The sequence below is a fragment of the Manacus vitellinus genome, unplaced genomic scaffold (assembly GCF_001715985.3).
Source record: "Manacus vitellinus isolate BGI_N305 unplaced genomic scaffold, ASM171598v3 scaffold_3_pilon, whole genome shotgun sequence".
Classification (NCBI taxonomy): domain Eukaryota; kingdom Metazoa; phylum Chordata; class Aves; order Passeriformes; family Pipridae; genus Manacus; species Manacus vitellinus.
Genome location: NW_021940535.1, coordinates 10,743,853 through 10,763,186, shown reverse-complemented (window position 1 = coordinate 10,763,186; position 19,334 = coordinate 10,743,853). Strand labels below are relative to the sequence as shown.

General features: G+C 37.6%; 1 protein-coding gene across 6 annotated transcripts in view; it reads right to left on the bottom strand.

Annotated features, from left to right (window-relative positions):
* The window catches only part of TRAK1 (trafficking kinesin protein 1), a 104,080-nt gene that overhangs the window by 11,769 nt on the left and 72,977 nt on the right, over positions 1 to 19,334 (bottom strand). For 3 of the 6 annotated variants that reach the window (XM_018075391.3, XM_018075388.3, XM_018075390.2), the window contains 9 exons: positions 18,750 to 18,858; positions 16,809 to 16,887; positions 16,286 to 16,416; positions 15,725 to 15,799; positions 14,478 to 14,615; positions 12,838 to 12,914; positions 10,563 to 10,799; positions 9,365 to 9,681; positions 4,795 to 5,124 (listed from right to left, as the gene is read on the bottom strand). In XM_018075391.3, the coding sequence (XP_017930880.1) occupies positions 4,795 to 5,124; positions 9,365 to 9,681; positions 10,563 to 10,799; positions 12,838 to 12,914; positions 14,478 to 14,615; positions 15,725 to 15,799; positions 16,286 to 16,416; positions 16,809 to 16,887; positions 18,750 to 18,858 (1,493 nt within the window). The remainder of the gene's footprint in view (positions 1 to 4,794; positions 5,125 to 9,364; positions 9,682 to 10,562; positions 10,800 to 12,837; positions 12,915 to 14,477; positions 14,616 to 15,724; positions 15,800 to 16,285; positions 16,417 to 16,808; positions 16,888 to 18,749; positions 18,859 to 19,334) is intronic. The other 3 variants (XM_018075389.3, XM_025895432.2, XM_025895431.2) reach the window with 1 other exon arrangement.

Below are 19,334 nucleotides of genomic sequence, written 5' to 3'. Positions count from 1 at the left end.
GGCTGTTGAGACACGGATGAAATGACAATCAGGTTGAGGAGTCCTTACAGCAACAGATTATGTTTTAAAGCATGAGAAGTTTATTTTATTGCTGAATAGAAAAGAAAAGCTCTGCCTGTTCTGAAAGAAGATAACGAAGGATCACTGAGAGGCATCTGAAGGTGAGAGCTGTGATACTCAGTGCTACCTGTACTGAAAATGCCTGGCTGACAGAACAGGTGGAATAGAGGGTATGCTGAAGCTGATGCCTGGGTTAACAACTACAGTAAAAAGGAGATGGGTGATAAATACAACACCTGTAAAATGTGAGCATGGTGCTCTCACAAAGGTGTTTAGGTGCCTTCAGATGTCCTTCAGAAAACACTGGTTTTAGGGGTAACTGTGAATACTCAAAACCTCCAAGAATTCATACATCTATGCCAAGAGTGTTACTTCTGTTATGTTTCTTAAGCAACAAAATTCTTTTCTGACTACCTGCTTTTCCAAACTTTTCACTTATTTTGCCTTTGGAAACAACAAGAGAGGAAAAACTGAACAAAGGCAGATATTCTTTGGACAGGGTCTTCTTCGGGCTGAGGCCACTTTCTCATATGTATGTAACCATGAAGCACAGGTGTAAAAAGACTTCAAAGTATTTAATGTGGCTTCAACACAAGTTTATGCAGGTTAGGATCCCCAAAATAAAATTACAGCATTTTAACAGCATAGACAGCAACTGCTAATAGACTTCTCTTAAAGAAATAATTTCTGTAAAATATTCACGTTATTAGAAAATAAGATATATTTAAATATGAATCAATACCTTAGTTCTAAAAAGAGTTAAAAATTTATTGCTTTTCTGTACAATGTAACCTTTCAGAAGCATGTATAGTAATCCTTCTAAAAACAACTCAAACATAAGACATTCATTATGTGTTTTCATGATTTTAGGCATCTTTTGGAAAGATCACCATGTCATGATTAAGGTCTAAACATGAAATACAAGAGTGCTGATCCCATAATGCTGTGCACACATCTATTCAGAGCAATCAATCAGTGGAACTAAAACACCAGTACTGAAAGACAAGTTCATGCACCCAATACTAGCAGGCAATTAAACATATGCTGCATCATGTAGCCCTTCCAACTTCAAAATTAGAACATTCATAACATTATTCAGTGCTTTGAATGGCTTGTTCGTTTTGTTTGAACTAAAAACCCACAACAAACCAAACAAAAAACCAACCCCAACAACCCCTCCCTCCAAGATAGATTCTGTACAGTTTTATAACATACTACATTTTCTTTCACAGAACAAAAATTTGTGCTGCAAAAATTACTTGCCCTAGATGGTATTAACACTGTGTCCTGTAACTTCTTTATGATACCAATTATGCTGAGTGTATACAAAAGTTATATAAAAATTTCAACCTCTTCCTGGGTATTAGGTTAGAACTGCAATACTGAAATTTACAATCCTCCCTAAAGTTACTCTACCCACACACAGCACGTGGCTCCAACAGACCAACTGCAGATCATAAAGTACATACACGTTCATTTCTTCTGAAATGTCCAGTGCCATAACTGGGATAGAATATGCATTTATGGTGAGGAAACTATTTTATATATCAGTGGATACTACAGGTTCCAACACAGGGACAGGAAAATTCAAGGATTGTAACTCATGAGTACTCTGCCAGAGAACATCTCCAGTGCAAAAATGACAAGATACAAGGCTCAGAGCATATGATACAATGAAGCAGAGACCTGCCCAACAGACTAAGGTGACCTACACCTGCTGGGAATGGTCCTTGTAGGCACTGTATTACTAAAGACATTTTGGTCTGAGGCTAGAAGACCTGTAGCTCTAGACTGGCACACTTTATGGCCTGCAAACAGCAACTGTATGATGATACTTTCTGGCTTTTATAAATGTCTTGAACTAGATTTTTCCACAATGGAGCTATCTTGGATTATAAACAAAAGTACTATTGCTAAAGACTGTATCCAAGATATTTCTCTCCTTCCCTTTTTATTTTACTTCCGCATTTTCTAGCAAGAGTTTCTTTTGTACATGCCAACTGGAACCTCCCTTGGAATCATGCAAGCAATGAGGCTGGAACTTTGGACTCATGACAGGGCTCTAAAGGAGCCACACATCCTTACACACCCCTACCTGCCTTGCATTTCTTCCAGAGAAATCTAGAAGAAAGAATGCTGAGAAGGTTTTTTCAAGAGAAGCAATGGCTATTTACATAAAAAATAAATTCATAAGCTAAGCGTGCATCTCTTCTCCCAGAAGGAATTCTTAAGTGGGCAGATTGTAGATACTAAGAAGTACTGCCTCATTAGTGCCTACTCTGAAAACATTCACAATTGTTTTCTCCTAGTATAACATCTGACAAAGCGCTTCACCAAAAAGCAGATACAGCAGTGTCTTTACTTAATTTGAGCAACACAACCAGTAATGAGGTGGTAGCTCATGGATACTCTTAAAGCCTAGGCAGCTGAACAATTTGAAAGGAGGATGGGAAATCAAAATTTTCAGTGCACTTGTTCATTCTTAGTTATTAATTTTTTACCCATTTATTTCTCTAATGTATTAAAATTACCTAGAGAACAATACAAATTGAAGTAGGATTGCTAGAACAATTCCATAGATTTTACCTACTTCACCAATTTATAATGTAGGGAATTTGCTTAAAACCCTTGTCCGAGACAGAGTTTTCCCAGGAAAAATTAGCAGTAACCAGTAAATAACCTATTAATAACAGTGACCTGTATTCAAATTGTAATGTAGACAGAAAATGGATGGAAATACCAAACTTTCTTGCCAGTTTGTAATCACAGAGCAGGGCTAGATTTATTGTTCTACTCCAAAGAAAGAACTCTTCCAAATTATTACCCAGAAATGTTTTACTAATCCATTCTTAAAAAAACTCAAGGGACCCAAACTATGTCCTTGTCTATGTATAGCTCATGACAATCAGTTTTTCTACATTTTTGACATGTTCCTATGTAGAAAATTCTTACAATTAGAAAATTGTTCAAAGTGTAGCCCAAGCAACTAAGCAACTTTTTTGCACAATTACTGTATCCTGAGTATATGAAGAACTGCTTGTTCCCTTCCTCTGTGCAACGACACACTTTAAAATTAATATCTTTTGTTGAATTTTTTATTCCCTTGATCCTAAAAATGCCAGTTATTTCAGTCTTTGATTATATCAGTCTATGTTTCTCATCTCCAGCTTTTCTTGCTGTTGTTACCCAGATACTTCAAAATTATAAAAACCTGGATAATATCCAAAATGGTACACAACTCCTGCAGAGGCATTATTTATTTCCATATAATTATAAAAAAATAATAAGAACAATATTTCTGGGCAATAGATCTCTTAGAACAAAGACAATTTTTGCCAACTGAAAGGGAAGTTGAAGGGTTTGAATATCAAAGAATTGGAACAGGCTGCCCAGGGAAGTGGTTGAGTCTCTGTCCCCGGAGGTATTTAAAAGACCTGAAGATGTGACACTTAGGGACACGGCTTAGTGATGGATTTGGCAGTGTTGGGTTAGCAGCTGGACTCAGTGATCTTAGTGGTCTTTTCTAACCTTTACGATTCTATGATTTCACCTTAATACATGTGAATGCAAAAAGTAGCTTATATTCAATAGATGAAAGCACTGAACTGCCATTGCAGTGAGACGTAAAGATATTCTGCATGTCATGATAATAACATATATTATTGTTTAGCCCTGAGACAATCTAATCTTCTGAAGACTAGCCAAATATTAAATTATGATTTATCCCAGAAAAAGGAAAGGGAAGGAAGTGTCTCCATTTAAAGTAGTTACATAAAAACAAGAAGCCTGAAAAAAAAGGAGTTCTGGTAATTTTCTGATTCTTAAATATAATTCTTCACCAGAGTTAAATCTTAATGAAGATTATATAGCTTATTAAAACAAAACCCCCCAAAACCCAATAACAAAAAAGAAACCACACGAACTCAAAACACATCTACAGTCTTGAGAACCTGTAACCTTGTGCAATAACAGACCGCTAATGTCAGTTCAGTGTGTCTAGTAATTCATGCAGTACTGTGTCACTTAAAAATGTTTACGTCTTAATATGGTAAAAAAAGGAAGAACAGGATTTAACAGTGTGGTCAAGAGGGAATGAGAGAAATGTCATTAGTCACTGTATATAAACATCCTCTTAATTCTTTCTCTCAAAAGGACTTTAAAAACAGGTTACTGTACCCAAGTAAGTGAATTACACTTACAGAATTTCTTTGGTGATTTTCGAGGCACTTCCATTTGTTTCAGCAAAGGCAACTTAGATGCACCTTTATGTAGTGGTTTGAACTTTAGAACACCAATCTTTGTACAAAAATCTACAGAATGGCAACACCTCTTATGAACAGTCAGAAGAGTATCTGCACTACAGTCATACAAAATATATGTAATCCGTACATTACATACACTAAACAGCGTGCACTAAATACACATACAAGTTGCACACGTGCCACACAAAGGTTTGTGAACAAACCACTTCCTTTTAGCAGCCTTCTCTTATCAAAATAGAGTAAAATATTGACCACAGATGCTGTTACTGAAAAACAAATTAAAATATTATCAAGGAAACGATTTTTGAGCAAATGTTAGAATGGTTATGTTCTAACCACTGCACGCATTAACGTGCAGATGCTACACACAAAGCGATATTATGGATGCTGTTCTGGAGAGACGTGAGAATGGCCCAGTAATCAAAATCCTGAAAAGATGTCAGTTTTACTGGACTTAATGAGTTTCCCTCACCAGACCCCTCATCATCGTCAGTCGCGGACTCCTGCATCTCCTCTGTGAAAGCCTGAGATTGGCGGGGGTTATTCTTGTTGTCTGAAACAGTCACTTGTGCTTGTGACCTCTCACCTGAGGTCTCTGTGTGCTGAACTGGCGTCGAGGTAGTTAGGCCCTTGTAAGAAATGTCACCTGTCTCATCTTCCTCATAGTCATTAAGGCAGTACACTTCATCCAGGTCCAGGTCTAGGGTCCTGAAGCCCTTAGTGACAACTCCGGGCCTTGGGTCCAGGATCCCACCTAAGTGAGGCTGAGCCAGCTGCTGCCAGTGGTGCAAAGTGGCAGAACCTTGAAAGGGAACAGAAAGACAACAAAAACAAATTAGTAATCAATCGAGGACCTAAAAGACAGAAAGTCCCACTTTGTTTATCCAGAAGACCAAAGGTTTGGAAGCTCCAAACCTTTAATGTTTCTGGGTTTAATATTTCTAAGAAGACATGCTACAAGACAAAACTGCTTCACCTATGCTTCAGCATTTCCACATCAGTGTGAAATAAACTGATCACATCAGCACTTAGGCAAAGCCTGGTGGTGAGCTGTGGCATACTTGTGCACGTGCACATCCTCTCCCCGTAAATACTCTCATCCCTTTCAATTCATGGGATTAAGCAGGAGCAGAAAGAATTTACATTTAACAGTTGATCTGAGCACCATCACAGAAAGCTCTAAGAGGAACATAAACCACGTATTCCCATGTTAAGCTCACACTAAGACGGGTGCTGAAAACATGCCAGAATTTACCACCAGTGGCTAACGGGAGGACAGTGGTCACACAGATTGCACAGTAATTTTGGCTGTGTACCACATGTTAGATAGCCCCATGAACTTCAGGTACGTGTAAGCAGATAATACTTCTGAACTATACATCAAGTCTAAATACCTGTATAGCTCCTATGCTACAGGAACTCAACTGCTATGTAACTAAATGCTACTGTACCTGTAGCTTCATCCTTGGCAGAGAAATGTTTTGAGGAAGGAGGTACATTTTACAGAGAAAAGCATTTAACATTCAGTGTTTAATAGGAGACAATTAGTCAGAAACAACAATGGATCAAGACAAACTGATATATACACTGAGATGGGCCCACTGCAATCAGGGGAGGATTTATCTGATTCCTCAAGTAGTGATTAAACACTGCTTGCAAGGGCCTATGTTTTCCTATGTGCCCACCATCACTACTGTGTTGAAATGTGTGACTTAAAACCATACATGTCCTATGACACAAACAAAAAAATCTGTATTTTCATCTCTGCCAGCTCAAATCAGAACAGTTTTTGTTGCCTTATTCCTGTCCCCTCTCCCCAAAGCAGAATACTCATTCAATGAGCTGGCACACAAATGCCTCACTCATATTCAAAGACTAAGATATTGTTCAGTTCGTTCCTTGGTATATGTAAAAACCTAAACAACTGCAATAACTAGAGAAGGGATGGCTCTTACATATATTATTTTGCATCTGAGAAAAATCCTATGGAATGAGAAAAACTGTCATTTCTCATAAGGATATTTTATTTCGGGAAGCTTACTGTGGAATAGGAAGTGAACAGGGAAAAACTCTTTCTCCAGAATGACTGGGATCTGTGGGCAGCATTTTAATTAAGCCTATCTCACTTTTTCTGTAATTTTTAGCTCAGAATAAATGGATCTGCTTTTTTTTTAATTTAAAGCAAGTTTTGAGGGACTAAAGAGGATTGGTACCCTTGAGTTGAAACCATTATAACCCCCAAACAGATAACTGTAAAAAAGAGACATCCATATAACTTGTATTTACTTCTGAACTATCACAAAGGACAAGATTTTTTGCTTCTATATAAAAGAAATATCCCAGAATGTGAACAAGAGCCAGATATTGTCAAGCCTTAACCAAGGTTTACTGTCAGACTATACTCCAAGAATTAAAGAAAAATGGCAATCAAAATTTCTTTCTGCACTGCATGCAAGTATAAAAAGTTAATTAACTTCTGGGTGCTATTTTCTGACCATGTAATCTTTTTCACCTTAAATCTCATCAAATCTTACACTTAAAATAAACTCTGCAGAATACAAGCCTTTAGTTGTTAATACATATCATCTCATAGGAAAGACATTCACTGAGATATCTGCATTTTGAGCTTTAACATTTCCACTGAAACTACATGTTGCTGATTTATTTTGGAACCTGGAAATCAAACACGGCCTAAGCTTCATCACAAAAAGGAGGATATCTGAGTTTAATCTTGATCTCATAAAATGTGTGTAAGGGATCTTTACCTTTGCCATGCAGAAAACTAACACAAATGTACAAACCAATGCAACAGTTGTAAATATCCAATAATAAAAAAAAAAGTTGCAAAAGTCAAAAAAAGTGGGAAATACAGCACCTCCTTGGCCTACATTCAGTCCCACGCAACTACTACTGTTCTGTAAATTATGCTATCAGAAAAGGTTGGCATGAGGGAATTACTGTGCAACAGTGGGACTGCCAAACTGAAGGAAGAAGGAATATAAGACCAAAATATGTGTATGAATGGAGTAAATGATTTTTTTCCCCTATATTCCTGATGCCCTTGCATGATTGGACGCAGACTGTAAGGGTCAGAGAAAGCTTAGAAATTCACAATGTGTTGCTGCCACAATTGCAATAAAGTGGGTGAAGACACAATCAGTTCAAAGTTTTAGTTCTCCTACAGGACACTGGTAGTGCTATTTCATGCTAATGGCACAACAAGCTACAAATGCACGGTTTAAAAAAGAAAGCAAAAAGCCCCCCACTAGACTGCAACTAAAGCATGTCACATCAAGCAATCCTTCTGTTTTGACTAAAAGAAAGTATGGGTTTGTTTTTTTTTAAAGGTGCAAAAGATGATTAATTTCTTAGTACTTCTGTCACCCTATTTATTTTACTGTGGAATTAAAAGAGTGCTTTAAAGGAGTAGAAGTCATTAACCTGAAATTTATTACAGAACTAATTTTTATTTCTTCCATTTTATGGCATGAGCACTCTTAGTAAAACAGTAATAAAACCAAAGGCACAACTACTGATGACAGTCCTCTGGTACAGCAGACTATTTTGCCCCAGTAGTCTGAAAGCATCCATGAAGCTGAAAACAAAAATTAAATCTCATGAAAAATACTTGGGAAAGAAACTAAGCTGAAGTGAAGAACAATATAAACATGTGGTTAATGAAAGTTAGCAAACACTAAACTTATGAAACAGGCAGACATAAACATACTACAAATAAGATCTAAAATCAAACACAAGAAATACTTTAAATGGTGCAATAATTTTAAGAGAAAAATGACTCAGTGAGAACAATAAACAAAACCAGGAAAAAAAAAACCCAGACAGATAGAAAGATGATAAAGACTTTAAGAGTTTATTGGAAGAAAAAAGAGGATATAATGGGATGATGACAGAAATCTATTACAGGGGTAGCAACCAGAAACTGAAACAAAGCTGGATCATCATTTCCCTCATGTGGTACAAGAATTTTATGACCATTGAAAAGCAGCCATGAAAACAAACTATTAAAATCTGCAGGACAGTATGGATTTGTGTGCTACAGCTATCGTTTCATTTGAGTAGGTAGAAACAGTACATCACTTTCTTCAGGACATAAGAATGGTTATTTTTGCTTCTGAATATGTGTCATGCTAAATGCTCCTTATATATGAAATAAGTTAGTTCTAAGAAGATGAAAAAAAGGAACTTCTGCAATTAAAACACACACAATTGCAATGTAATACAAGAGTTCTGTTAAAGGAAAAGAGAGAGAGAAGCCAAAGCTAAATGATGTTAACTAGTGTGTCTGTGAAACAGGAAAACTACAGGAAAACAGATTCATTTTGTTCAAAACCTTAAAGAATTTACTCGACTAACTTCCAGCTACAACCTGAAAGAACTGAAGAAAGCCAGTCAGACAATATAGTATGTTCTCTGTCAGCTTTTTTAGACAGACTACTGAACTTAACTTAGAAATAAAGCTCCAGCCCTGACTATGATCTACCTGTATCTTACCTTTTTCTGAGATAATATATGAAGGAAAACTGACTTTAAAAAACTCCACCTATTTCACACGTGAAATGCAAAGCCATAGTGACTCATGTGTGACCACTCAAACAGCCAATTAAAATCCATAGATTATTTTTAATCACTGAAGTAGTCTTACAACTGGACTAATTAAAGTAGGTAAAGATCTTTCCAGACATTAATTTACAGAATTCTTGTTGTTTAGATTTCATATACTTATCCACCATCCTTTTCCAAATATGAAATGGCAACATTTAGGTCAGTTGTAAAGCTGCACTGCTGATACACATGTGGCCTGTAATATTTATTTTACTGCCTTGGTTGGAGTTGTTTCTTAACACTTTTAAGGCTTGCGGGAAAATATAGTTTTTAGAAGATCTCAAACCAACATCGTGGATTACTGTCTCTAAAGTAAAAAGAATATGTATTGCAAAGATTTCCTGCTTTCTGGTGATGGATAAGAGACCATAAAGAGTCACTAAGAACAACAGATAAAGGCCGAGGCCCTTTGTTATCACCTTCTAGTGGTTTCACAATCTGAAGCTTTTCTGGTAGGTAGGAGCGACTGCTGATAGACATTCCTGAATATCCAGTGAATTCTGAAAATCTGGAGTGAGTTCCCAGTGACATGATGCTCTCTGTGGGGGTAACAGAACCACTATGGAGTTCTCCCTTTTCTGCCAGTTCCCGCAGCTTCCTTTCCTGCTCTTCTTCAAAGAACTTCCGTTCCGAGAGGTAATTCTCCCGCCTGAGGGAAAGCCTACGGAGGGCAGTCTCTAGGTCACTGGAGCCTGGTGTCCCTGGAGTTCCAGGCTTCTTCATCCTGTCCCCATTTCTAAAACAGAAAAAGGGACACACAAAAAAAAGGTAGGGGGAGGGAGAAGAACACATTCTTAGAAATGCTTAAAACTTCCACGTGACAGTTTTTCACCAGTACCTTTAAATTACTATGTCTGACAACAACTTGCTACTCATCCAGAGAGCCCAAAGGCAAACACCAATCTTTTGTTTCTGTTTCATACTACAACAGTTTTGAAATCTAGTTTCTGCCAGGAAACTCCTGGTTGGAAAACCTGCACTTAACGAGCTTACTCCTACCAAGAGATGAGAGATGACCTCTTGTTGTATGCCTTACAGTTAGACAAACTCAAGTAAGCAGGCCACATCTTACAGGGCCAATGATGCAAGAATACCACAGTGAGTCACAAGAGTATATATTATGCTGAAAAACATATATTGTTTTGAGGAATTAAGTTGCTTTTACTGAAAAGTATGTACAGCATAGTGTGGAAATGTACTGGGGGAAGAGACAAGTAGCTAGCTAGAAAAATGAAGTTCTGATTGGTTTCATTCATAAGTTTTCATATTAGGTAACCTACAGATGCAAACTTTATTTTTAGGATCAAAAAAGTTAACTGCAGCTGCAACTGAGATCAGAACTCCCTGGCATTTACATAAAATGGTGAAAATACTATTACTTTTAAGTATCAGCCCATAGTTGCAAAAACAAGGGTGGCTTTACATCATCTGGAGATGCTGCATCTCAGAACAGGCGTGAGTTGCAGACACTGATTGATACACAGTAGTGTCGAAAACGGTTCCTTTTTAAATAAACTTGAGTGCTCAAAAACTGTAACACAAAAAGAGGAAAATAGAAACGCTTTGCCTTTATGTCAGAAGCAAAGCAAAAGCAAAGTCCAGGGCTACAGTACTGACCCATTGTCAGAGGATTCTGTCTCCAAGATGATGCTATTGGTCTTGTTGTCTATCACAATGTTAGAGATGTCTCCCCCATAGAAACTGGAACGTGGAGTGCTGATGCAGCTAGAAATGACTGAGTTCATAGCAGAGGACTGGTTAGAGCCTGGGATATTCATTGGTGACGGAGTCATGGATCTCTGCTTGACAACTTGATTAACATTTCTCACTGTCTCGAAGACCCGCTTCTGATGACTGAAAGACATAAGCACAGTTAATAATTACACTCTTACCTTAAGAAGGAACAGAGAAACAGGTAGCAGCTTATAAACAGCCCTTCCTATTCACAGCTCCACCAACCACTGTAATTTTATGTATAGTTTCTGTAAAGTAGTATGCAGAGGGTTCTATACTTGCTACAGTCTGGCCATTACTCAATCCATCAACATAATTCTTCCATCAACCTAGAGTATTTTTAACAGAACATTTGACAATTATGTGCATGGACCCTTTCAAATATTAATAAAAAATAAGTGAAAGAGCATTTCAGTACATCAGTTAAAAACGCTCTAAAGCCATTATGTGGAAATGAGTTTTTAGAAAACAAAATTGATCTCCATTCAATTCTTAACTATGAACTGGCTAATCTGTTTTAAAAGAGAACTTGAATTTACTCTCCTGAGTCGCTCTGTGAAAGCAAGTCTTGCATCTTTTCTCTTTGAAAACAATTTCTAATACCCTTAAAGAGTACTGGTTTTTTTGGGGGAAAAAAAAAAAAGAAAAAAAAAGTCTCAGAAATATAACAGACAAGAGGCTAGAAAGAGGCTGTCAAGGCTGAAAACCTAATTTTTGACCTAGTTCCACAGTTCGTTTTTATCACCATTGTCCCGGTGATTGTCCATAGCAAACACTGTTCACCTGCTTCAAGATTAAGATCAGGTGACACTTCAGCAGCAATTTCTTGACAAAATAAAATTGCCCCACATCATGCTACACAAGTGCCACTGCTGCTTTGTTTTACAGTTCAACAGTGGATGAACACAAGAACAGCAGATTCCTTTTAGCTGAAAGGTAACACTGCCAGGATGTAGCAGCGACAGTATGCCTTATGCTATTTAATGTCATTCAAATTTCTTTCCTTTTATCCATGAGCGCTCAACAGTTGCACTCTTTGTGTGTAGGTTCCAAGTCTGTAGCCATATATCTTTAAGAGGCTGAATCTAAGGGCATTTATCAATAAACAGTCCCATGGAGGTTACTAGCAGTGCACATGTAAATAAAACTAAGACAAGTCATGCAACCAAAAAAAAGTATCCTCCTTTAGTACATGCAAAGTGTTATAAAAGACATTCTAAAGAAGTTAAACAAGCCTTAAGTTAGATTATTCTGGAAAGACAAAAGGATCCTATAGGGTTTAAGCATGCTCACATCTTTCTGACCTTACACTTTCCTAATCAATATTTAACTCTGTCAAAGCCTCATTTACAATTCTTGGCTCCTGCTCAGAGAAGGTTAATGTATAAGTCAACCTTTTTGTACATGTGATTAGAAGGTTTCTGGGAAGTGCCTATTGTACCTTCTGACTGTCCTTTCTTTGTAAATTCTGTTTCTCTAGCAGACCCACTAAACTGGATTAACTTGTTTCAAATTAAACAATCCATGCTTTGTACAAATCGGTGAGATAAACCCATTGGAATACAAGTGCAACCGGCGTCAGTGAGGCCATTTCCGCCAAGCTGTATCTATCTATAGCTTCTGGGCTGTCGCAAGTACTTAACTTGTTCCAAACTACTCCCTTGTTTAATTCAAGAGAACTTTAGCACAGATGTAATGGGTATCACACTGTAAGTACCCAACCATTCCAAATCCCTTTCTGCACTGACGTTCTTCCTCCAAAACTGGATTAGAACAATACCTGGTATAAATGTTATAAAACCCGAAGAGAAAACCCACTAAATTGAAATCCTCCCCTAATCATGGGAAGAAACCTAGCATGGTAACACACAAGAAAAGAAAACTTCTCATTCTCAGCACTCACAAATGAGGACAAAAAGTTTGTAAGACAAGGCAAAACCTATATATAGGTGTTTTCTTTTGGCAGCTTTAGCAGAAAATAAAACAACCCCAATAACTAGACAATTTATTTTTCTTTCTCTCTGTCATTCACACTTGGCCAGAAATATTTCCTTCTAAATCTCTAGCTCTACTATTTCCTGTCTTTCTATTTCTTATCCCATAATAATTAACTTCAGATATAATCAATCAATTAGGAACCAATTCTTTTCAGTCGTACGCCAAATCAGGAGAGTCGGGTTCATCTAAATGCAGTTCTTTCCTCATTGACCCTTCTATCTCTGCTGCCAAAGAATCCTGTTAAAAATAAGCACAAAAGAGAAAAAAATATCACAGTATTAATATTTTCCAAAAAATAAAAAAGGTTTAAAAATTTAAATTGACTTGAACTCTGGAAGACTAATGTAGATATTTAAAGCACTGATAAAATGTGGCTTAGCTTCATTCTGCTACAGTTTTTAACACCTAATGACATACAATATCTGTCAAAAGAACCTAAAACCAAAATCCCAGGCAACAACAGAATTCAGGTGCCCCAACTTCCTGGACTGAATTCCCTACTCAGTAATACTCACCCTTCACATATAAAGTTTTGCTTGATAGGTTTTCATTTAAAATAAACAGAAAACATTCTTCTCTTTCACAACATTACCCAACCATCCACAAAGACAAAATGGTTCCTGGCATAAAGCATTACATACTTCCCCTATAAGGTTACAAGTGACAGGTCATCCATTTTCCATGGCTGGTCAGTCAGTTTTACTGCTGGGTGTAGAGTATAAGTGTCAAATATTCACAAACCTAAATGATCTTTCATGCCATGATTCAACATTTGAAAATCATTTTCACACAAAACACATAAACCTATCTCAGCACAAGCATACTGTTTGCAGCTTTCAACTGAATTTTGTGCAAGCACAACTTGTATTATTAAACATCTGCACTTTAAATTGGCCTGTGTTCAGTCTAAGAAGGGAACACAAAAAGGCAAGCTAAGCCTTTGCTGACAATTTACTTGTGAGCACAAATAAAATGTGTTCTTCCTCAGCAGTAAGACAAGACATGGCTAAAGATAAGGAAGGCCAGATTCTGCTGCTTGATTGCATTAATGTAATTCAAAGGAAACCACTGATACTACTGCCTTCAGAAGTAATGGAACTATTCTAGAGATAACAGGCAAGCAGAACCAGTCACTGGACACATTCTTCTCACCCACTCTTTTTTACTCATTTTGTTGATGGTACTGCATATTCCCTGGGCTTTAAATGTCATAATCACACGAAACCACTGAAACTGCCAAAATTGGTTGCCATAATACAGATTAGCAACAAATATTTTTTTAATGAACCACTGAATTTTCAGTGATCCTAAACCAAGAAGAGTAAGTGTAACCCTATTTAAATACTGGAGAACTAGAATGTAGATCATAAGAGACTAGAAAGATGCCATGTCTGGAAACCATTGTTATCAAGAAGTTATATCTTCAACAATGCTGAAAAACAGGAAGTCCTAATGCTTTCTACTGAAGATCAGCACCCTAGTACAGCAGATGCATACCAAAGATGCACGGATTGGTGTAATAACCTGTTAATGTTACCCATGACACACAGCATAAGCACAGCCAGCTGCAGGTTGTATACAATACTGCAGCAAAACAAGTAGCTGCACAGCACCACTGTTTCAGAACCAGTTATGCAAAATTGATCACTCAGGTATCCTTTAACAATATACAAATACACATTTCACCCATGCTTATGTCTGGCCCAGTATCCTATCCCTGAAGCTGTAATTCAGATGAGAACACTTTCTTTGCTTGGTTGTTCTCTGGTGTGTGCAGGTTTTTTTCTTAAATCTGCTTACCATAGGGAAGAGTCCAAGGGAGTGGTACCGACGTGATATAGCATTTGGCATTGTCTTGTTTCTGAGGTTTTTCAGCTCTTCTTGAGCCTCATGAAGCATTTCCATGCACTCTGCATACTTGTCTTCCAGCTCTCGCAACTGTAACATATAGAAAACAGTACAACACCTTATGGGGTGCACTATTATCATAAAAAGTCTACAAATTCTTTTCACACTGGTAAGCGATAACGGTGTAGGGAAGAATATTCCCCTTAAAAGGAACAGAACTCCAACAAGTCACTGTAACTGAAAATCATTAATAACACAGATTACTCTGATCAGCTTTAGTGGCTAATCACTGCCATGATGACCACAGAGGAAAACGGCGTGGGCAGAGGACAAGACTTTTCACAATGTTCCAAAGGACTTCAGAATTTTAAAACCTATACTTGAATGCATATATACATATACACGTATAACCTTCAACAGCCTAAGACCATGCCTCACTTTTAGCTTGACTTTCTGAGGAAACATATCTTATGTAATCTCTCTGTCTGCAGATGTCTGCATACCCTCACAGTTTTTGAGTTTATCAGCCACTTCAACCAAGTCTGGCAAAGGAGTAGAATTCTAAAATACTGCAGTCCTACAAATTTCATAAAAATAAGCTATTTGGTTTAGAAACAGAGATCCTGTCCATTTTCTTTCCTAAGAAAGCGATGGAGAAGAATGAGCTCAATCTTTTTGGAGCCACACAGATACAAAAGGTCCACCAGCAGGAAAAGCTTCTCTGGGCCTTCCCACCTTCAATGCCAAGTAGTCCAACTACAACACACATCCTAAGGGGATTGAGCTTTATTCATTATATTTTGTCCACTTTGTTCATGCAAATATAGTGCCCAAAAGACATCCAGCAATCCTGGACTGCCTTCAGTTCATTCACTGAACAAACAGAGTTCAAAAGAGCTCTTCCATGTTATTTCACTATTCAAAATTGGCTTAAACTATCAGCCTAGAGAAGTCAACCTCTGAAGGGGTTCCTATACAGCTATAAGCTTCTGTATTTCAAAATGTGTGTTAGTTGAAAGAGGAGAGAATAGGAAGGAGAAAGTTTTGAATTCTACTAGGAACATAAATGTTCCTTCCTTCCATATACATAGGCAAAAGTATTTAATACTTCTCATCCAGCTTAGACTAAACCTCTCATGGCAAAGTGAACAGTCATTGCCCTGCTACTAAATTATGGTCTTACTAAGTAATGTACTCACCTCTGCTGTGAGCTGTCTCTGGGCATCCTTAGCTGCTCCCAGATGCTGGACAAGTTCCTCATTTTCAACTGCACACTAAAATACGACAAAAAATGTTAGAAATACTGTGATGTTTTGTCCTGTGATGATATTTGTATCAAAATTCTAACTTTTCTCAAACCTCCTCTGCAGCAGTATTAGTCCACATGTTAGTTTAAAAACATTTAAAATGTTAAGACAAGAACACACAGCATCAGACTGTACACTGCTGAATGAACCTCCAAATGAATAAGTGCCCACTGAAATATTTGCACTGACATTCTTGTCTTACCAATGTTACTCAATGCAGCATTTTACATCTAATATTTAAAATAAATTTAACCATTGCATTTGACAAATCATATATGCATCTTCTAATAAATTGAATTCTAGTCAAGTATGCTAGATATTAAACATCAAACAAGGTCACCCACATAAGGAGAATGGAAAAGTTCCTTTTGGCTCTAGAACACAGAGGATTGTAACCTGTCCTCCAGCTACATTAGTAGCAAATAGCAGAAGTCTCACGACTGGATTCCTTACAGCTTTGGCCTTTTTCTGCAGATCGACTATCTGAGAGAGAAGATGGGTGATTTCTTCTTGTTGCCGGGCAGCATCTTCAGTTTTCTTTGCTAACTCTTCGGAGATATTGGCAATCTGGATGTTTGCATCCCCTTTAAGATAAGTGATTACAATTAACACCACAAAACCAAAAGCAGAAAAGTAAGCATAAAGATGTTCTTTAGAAACATCACTTGATTCAGCAGAATCCTACTCTGATACACAGTAAGGCACTTTTGAAAAATAACATTGGGACACAAAACCTGAAAGGCGTCAAGTGCTCATGCTGCAAAGGAGACTGTACTTTCCTGTAACCTTTTCAATGCCAAACTATTTTTAACTGAGAAAGATTCAGCTTACAGCCAGCATTTTCTGCTGTTAAATTTCAGCCAGAAATTTTCTACCCATTTCTTTAAGGAAAATAAGTACCATAGAAAAATATGACTGACTGGGGCTTTTTTACTGAACTATCTCAAATGAGAAGTATAAAGGAGTAGGGACATACTCAGCTCTTTTACGCAGTCGTTGACAAGTTGTTGTTCTTTCTCTTCATAAGTAATTGTTTCAGTCTTCAGCTGACAGGCCTGTTCAAGAAATCCACATCAAATATGCTACATTAGCACATTTGTTCTTTGCCAGTCTGTTGTTGCACTTCCATCTGCTTCAGAAAGACAAGCTATTCTAATCACTCCTTCTTGAAGACAGTGAAAAAACTACAGTTTTTGCCTGCCCTCCCTCATGTCCTGGAAAAAAGGGTCAGGTGAACATTCAGCAGAGACATTACTGTATGGAGAAATTCACATCATTATCACCATATCCCCACTAGATGTCACTTGTGTATTTTGCACTAAAAATAAAAAAGAAAAACCATAAAACCAAAAAACCCTGAACATACAAAAAAATGAGCATGCAGAGCTTGATTTGGTCACCTGAGCAAAGCTAGGTATCATCACAAACTAAATAAATGCTTGGTTTCAATAACTGAATTAAATATTGAAGTATTTAAAAGACATTCAGATAGTATTTGAAAAGTTCTGGCACTGTAACTATATACCCCACTAAAACCCTCAGTGCTGCCTCCTTCCCTGCTTTGTCTTTTCTGCTCTGATTCTAGGAGTGCCAAAAGCAGTGTGGCTACAGCCAGTTGGTTCTGTCTGGCACCACGTTGGTGGGTCTGTAATCTATCCCAGTGCTGGGGGAATGCACAGACACCCATGGACTGCATCTGTAGAGAACTGCACCGCTCACAGGTTTCAGGTTTGGCTTCATCCTGTGCCTTCCTGGCAGGCACAGACTGCACCTCCTTGGATGGGAAGGCAGTGATACTTGGGGTTGTCCCATCAGCTCCTGACACAGTGGCTCTCTCAGTTCTAACCCCACCTTTATTATTCTCAGACCATCTATTGCTCATTTTCCTTGAGCAACTTCTCAATTAAGTGTATACAGCAGTCTCCATTACATGGTATCTTGTGCAAAGGTGTGACACTATCTCTTTATAATGGGCCCTGCATTTGCAGTAGAAAATGGTAACGACAATGTTTTCATACATTCATTCTTAGATCAAAAGTATCTCTTCAGCTATACTCTGCTATGTGTTTGCAAAGTGGTAAAAAGCTCCCAAGGTTTAAAAGTTGCATTGAAAACATAAAATTATTCACTCCATATTCAATTATGAAGTATTATTTCTGACAGAGAACAGTAAATAAACTCTTAAAAAGTGTGTCATCTGTGAAACAAACAGAATATTATCAGAAATAAAAGACAAGAAAAACACATTTAATTTAAATTATTAACTGCCTGAGTTGAAACACAAATTGAAGAAAGTTAATGCAAATTTAGGGTAGCAATTATTATTTTGACCAACACTGAATTTGTATCAGAGAGACCATGCCAGCCTACAAACTTCAGATCTGCAGCTACAGTCACATGAATCTACCACGTCAGCTCTTTAAGACCTGTTTCAAAGTGCAGTGCTGAACTTCAGATTTGATCTGCCCATGCTCCTGCACATTCTTTTGGTACAAAAACTGCTTTGCATGTAGTTTCATTCAGGAAGAATTTCTTCATGGAAATGGTTAAGCATTGGAAGGGACCGCCCAGGGAGGTGGTGGAGTCACTGTCCCTGGAGGTGTTCAAGAAATTACTGTCTTAGTGCCTTGGTCTAGGTAACAAGGTGTTGATCAGTCAGAGGTTGGACTTGATCTTAGAGGTCTTTTCCAATCTAAATGGTTCTGTGATTTTATGTAGTTTTCACATTTCAGCCTTTCCTTCATTTAGAAGGATAAAGGATGGTGATCAAACAACTAGAGAGAGATCTGCGTCGCATATGGAATTATATACTCTTAGTTAGGCTCTCTCAACTTTTAATACACACTTCCCAATACCTGTGGTTCTGGCATTTAACTGAACAACTATATTAAGCAAAACACAAAGGGAGCAGTTTCACCTCAGATCTAAGCACAACATTTTCCTCTTCAAGGTCCTTGAGTTTCTTTTGAAGAGAGTCCAAATGAAAGTAGTTCTGGACGGAGGAGGAAGATTCATTCCTCTTCAGCCTTGTAACAAAAGCAACAGTTTTAACTCATTTTTACCTGTATTATGGCCAGTCTTGCAGAAGAACAGACTGAACAGAGGTCTCAAAACAAAAGAGTGACATGAAATACAGCTTTTTCATACTTTTGGGCAGCAATAAATTTGCGGTGAATTTTAAAAGAAAACATTTAAAAAATGTATTTGTTATTCCACACATTTCCTATGAAAAAGTTATTCAGCCAAGGTTGTGACAAAAGAAACCACCTTACTACAGGGAGCAACTCAATAGCTCCTGATTAATGCTGCACACGCTTCACCAGAATGCAGCAATAACTCTGCAAGGGCAGACAGCCCCTCAGAGCCTGCAATGCTGTTCAGCCAGCTAATTGCCTGGAACCCACACTATAAGCCATTCTTTCTCTCTTTCTCTTGGCTTGGAATTTTTCCATAGTGCCTTTAGGTCCTTCAAGCACAAAGGTCACACATGTAGCATGTTCTA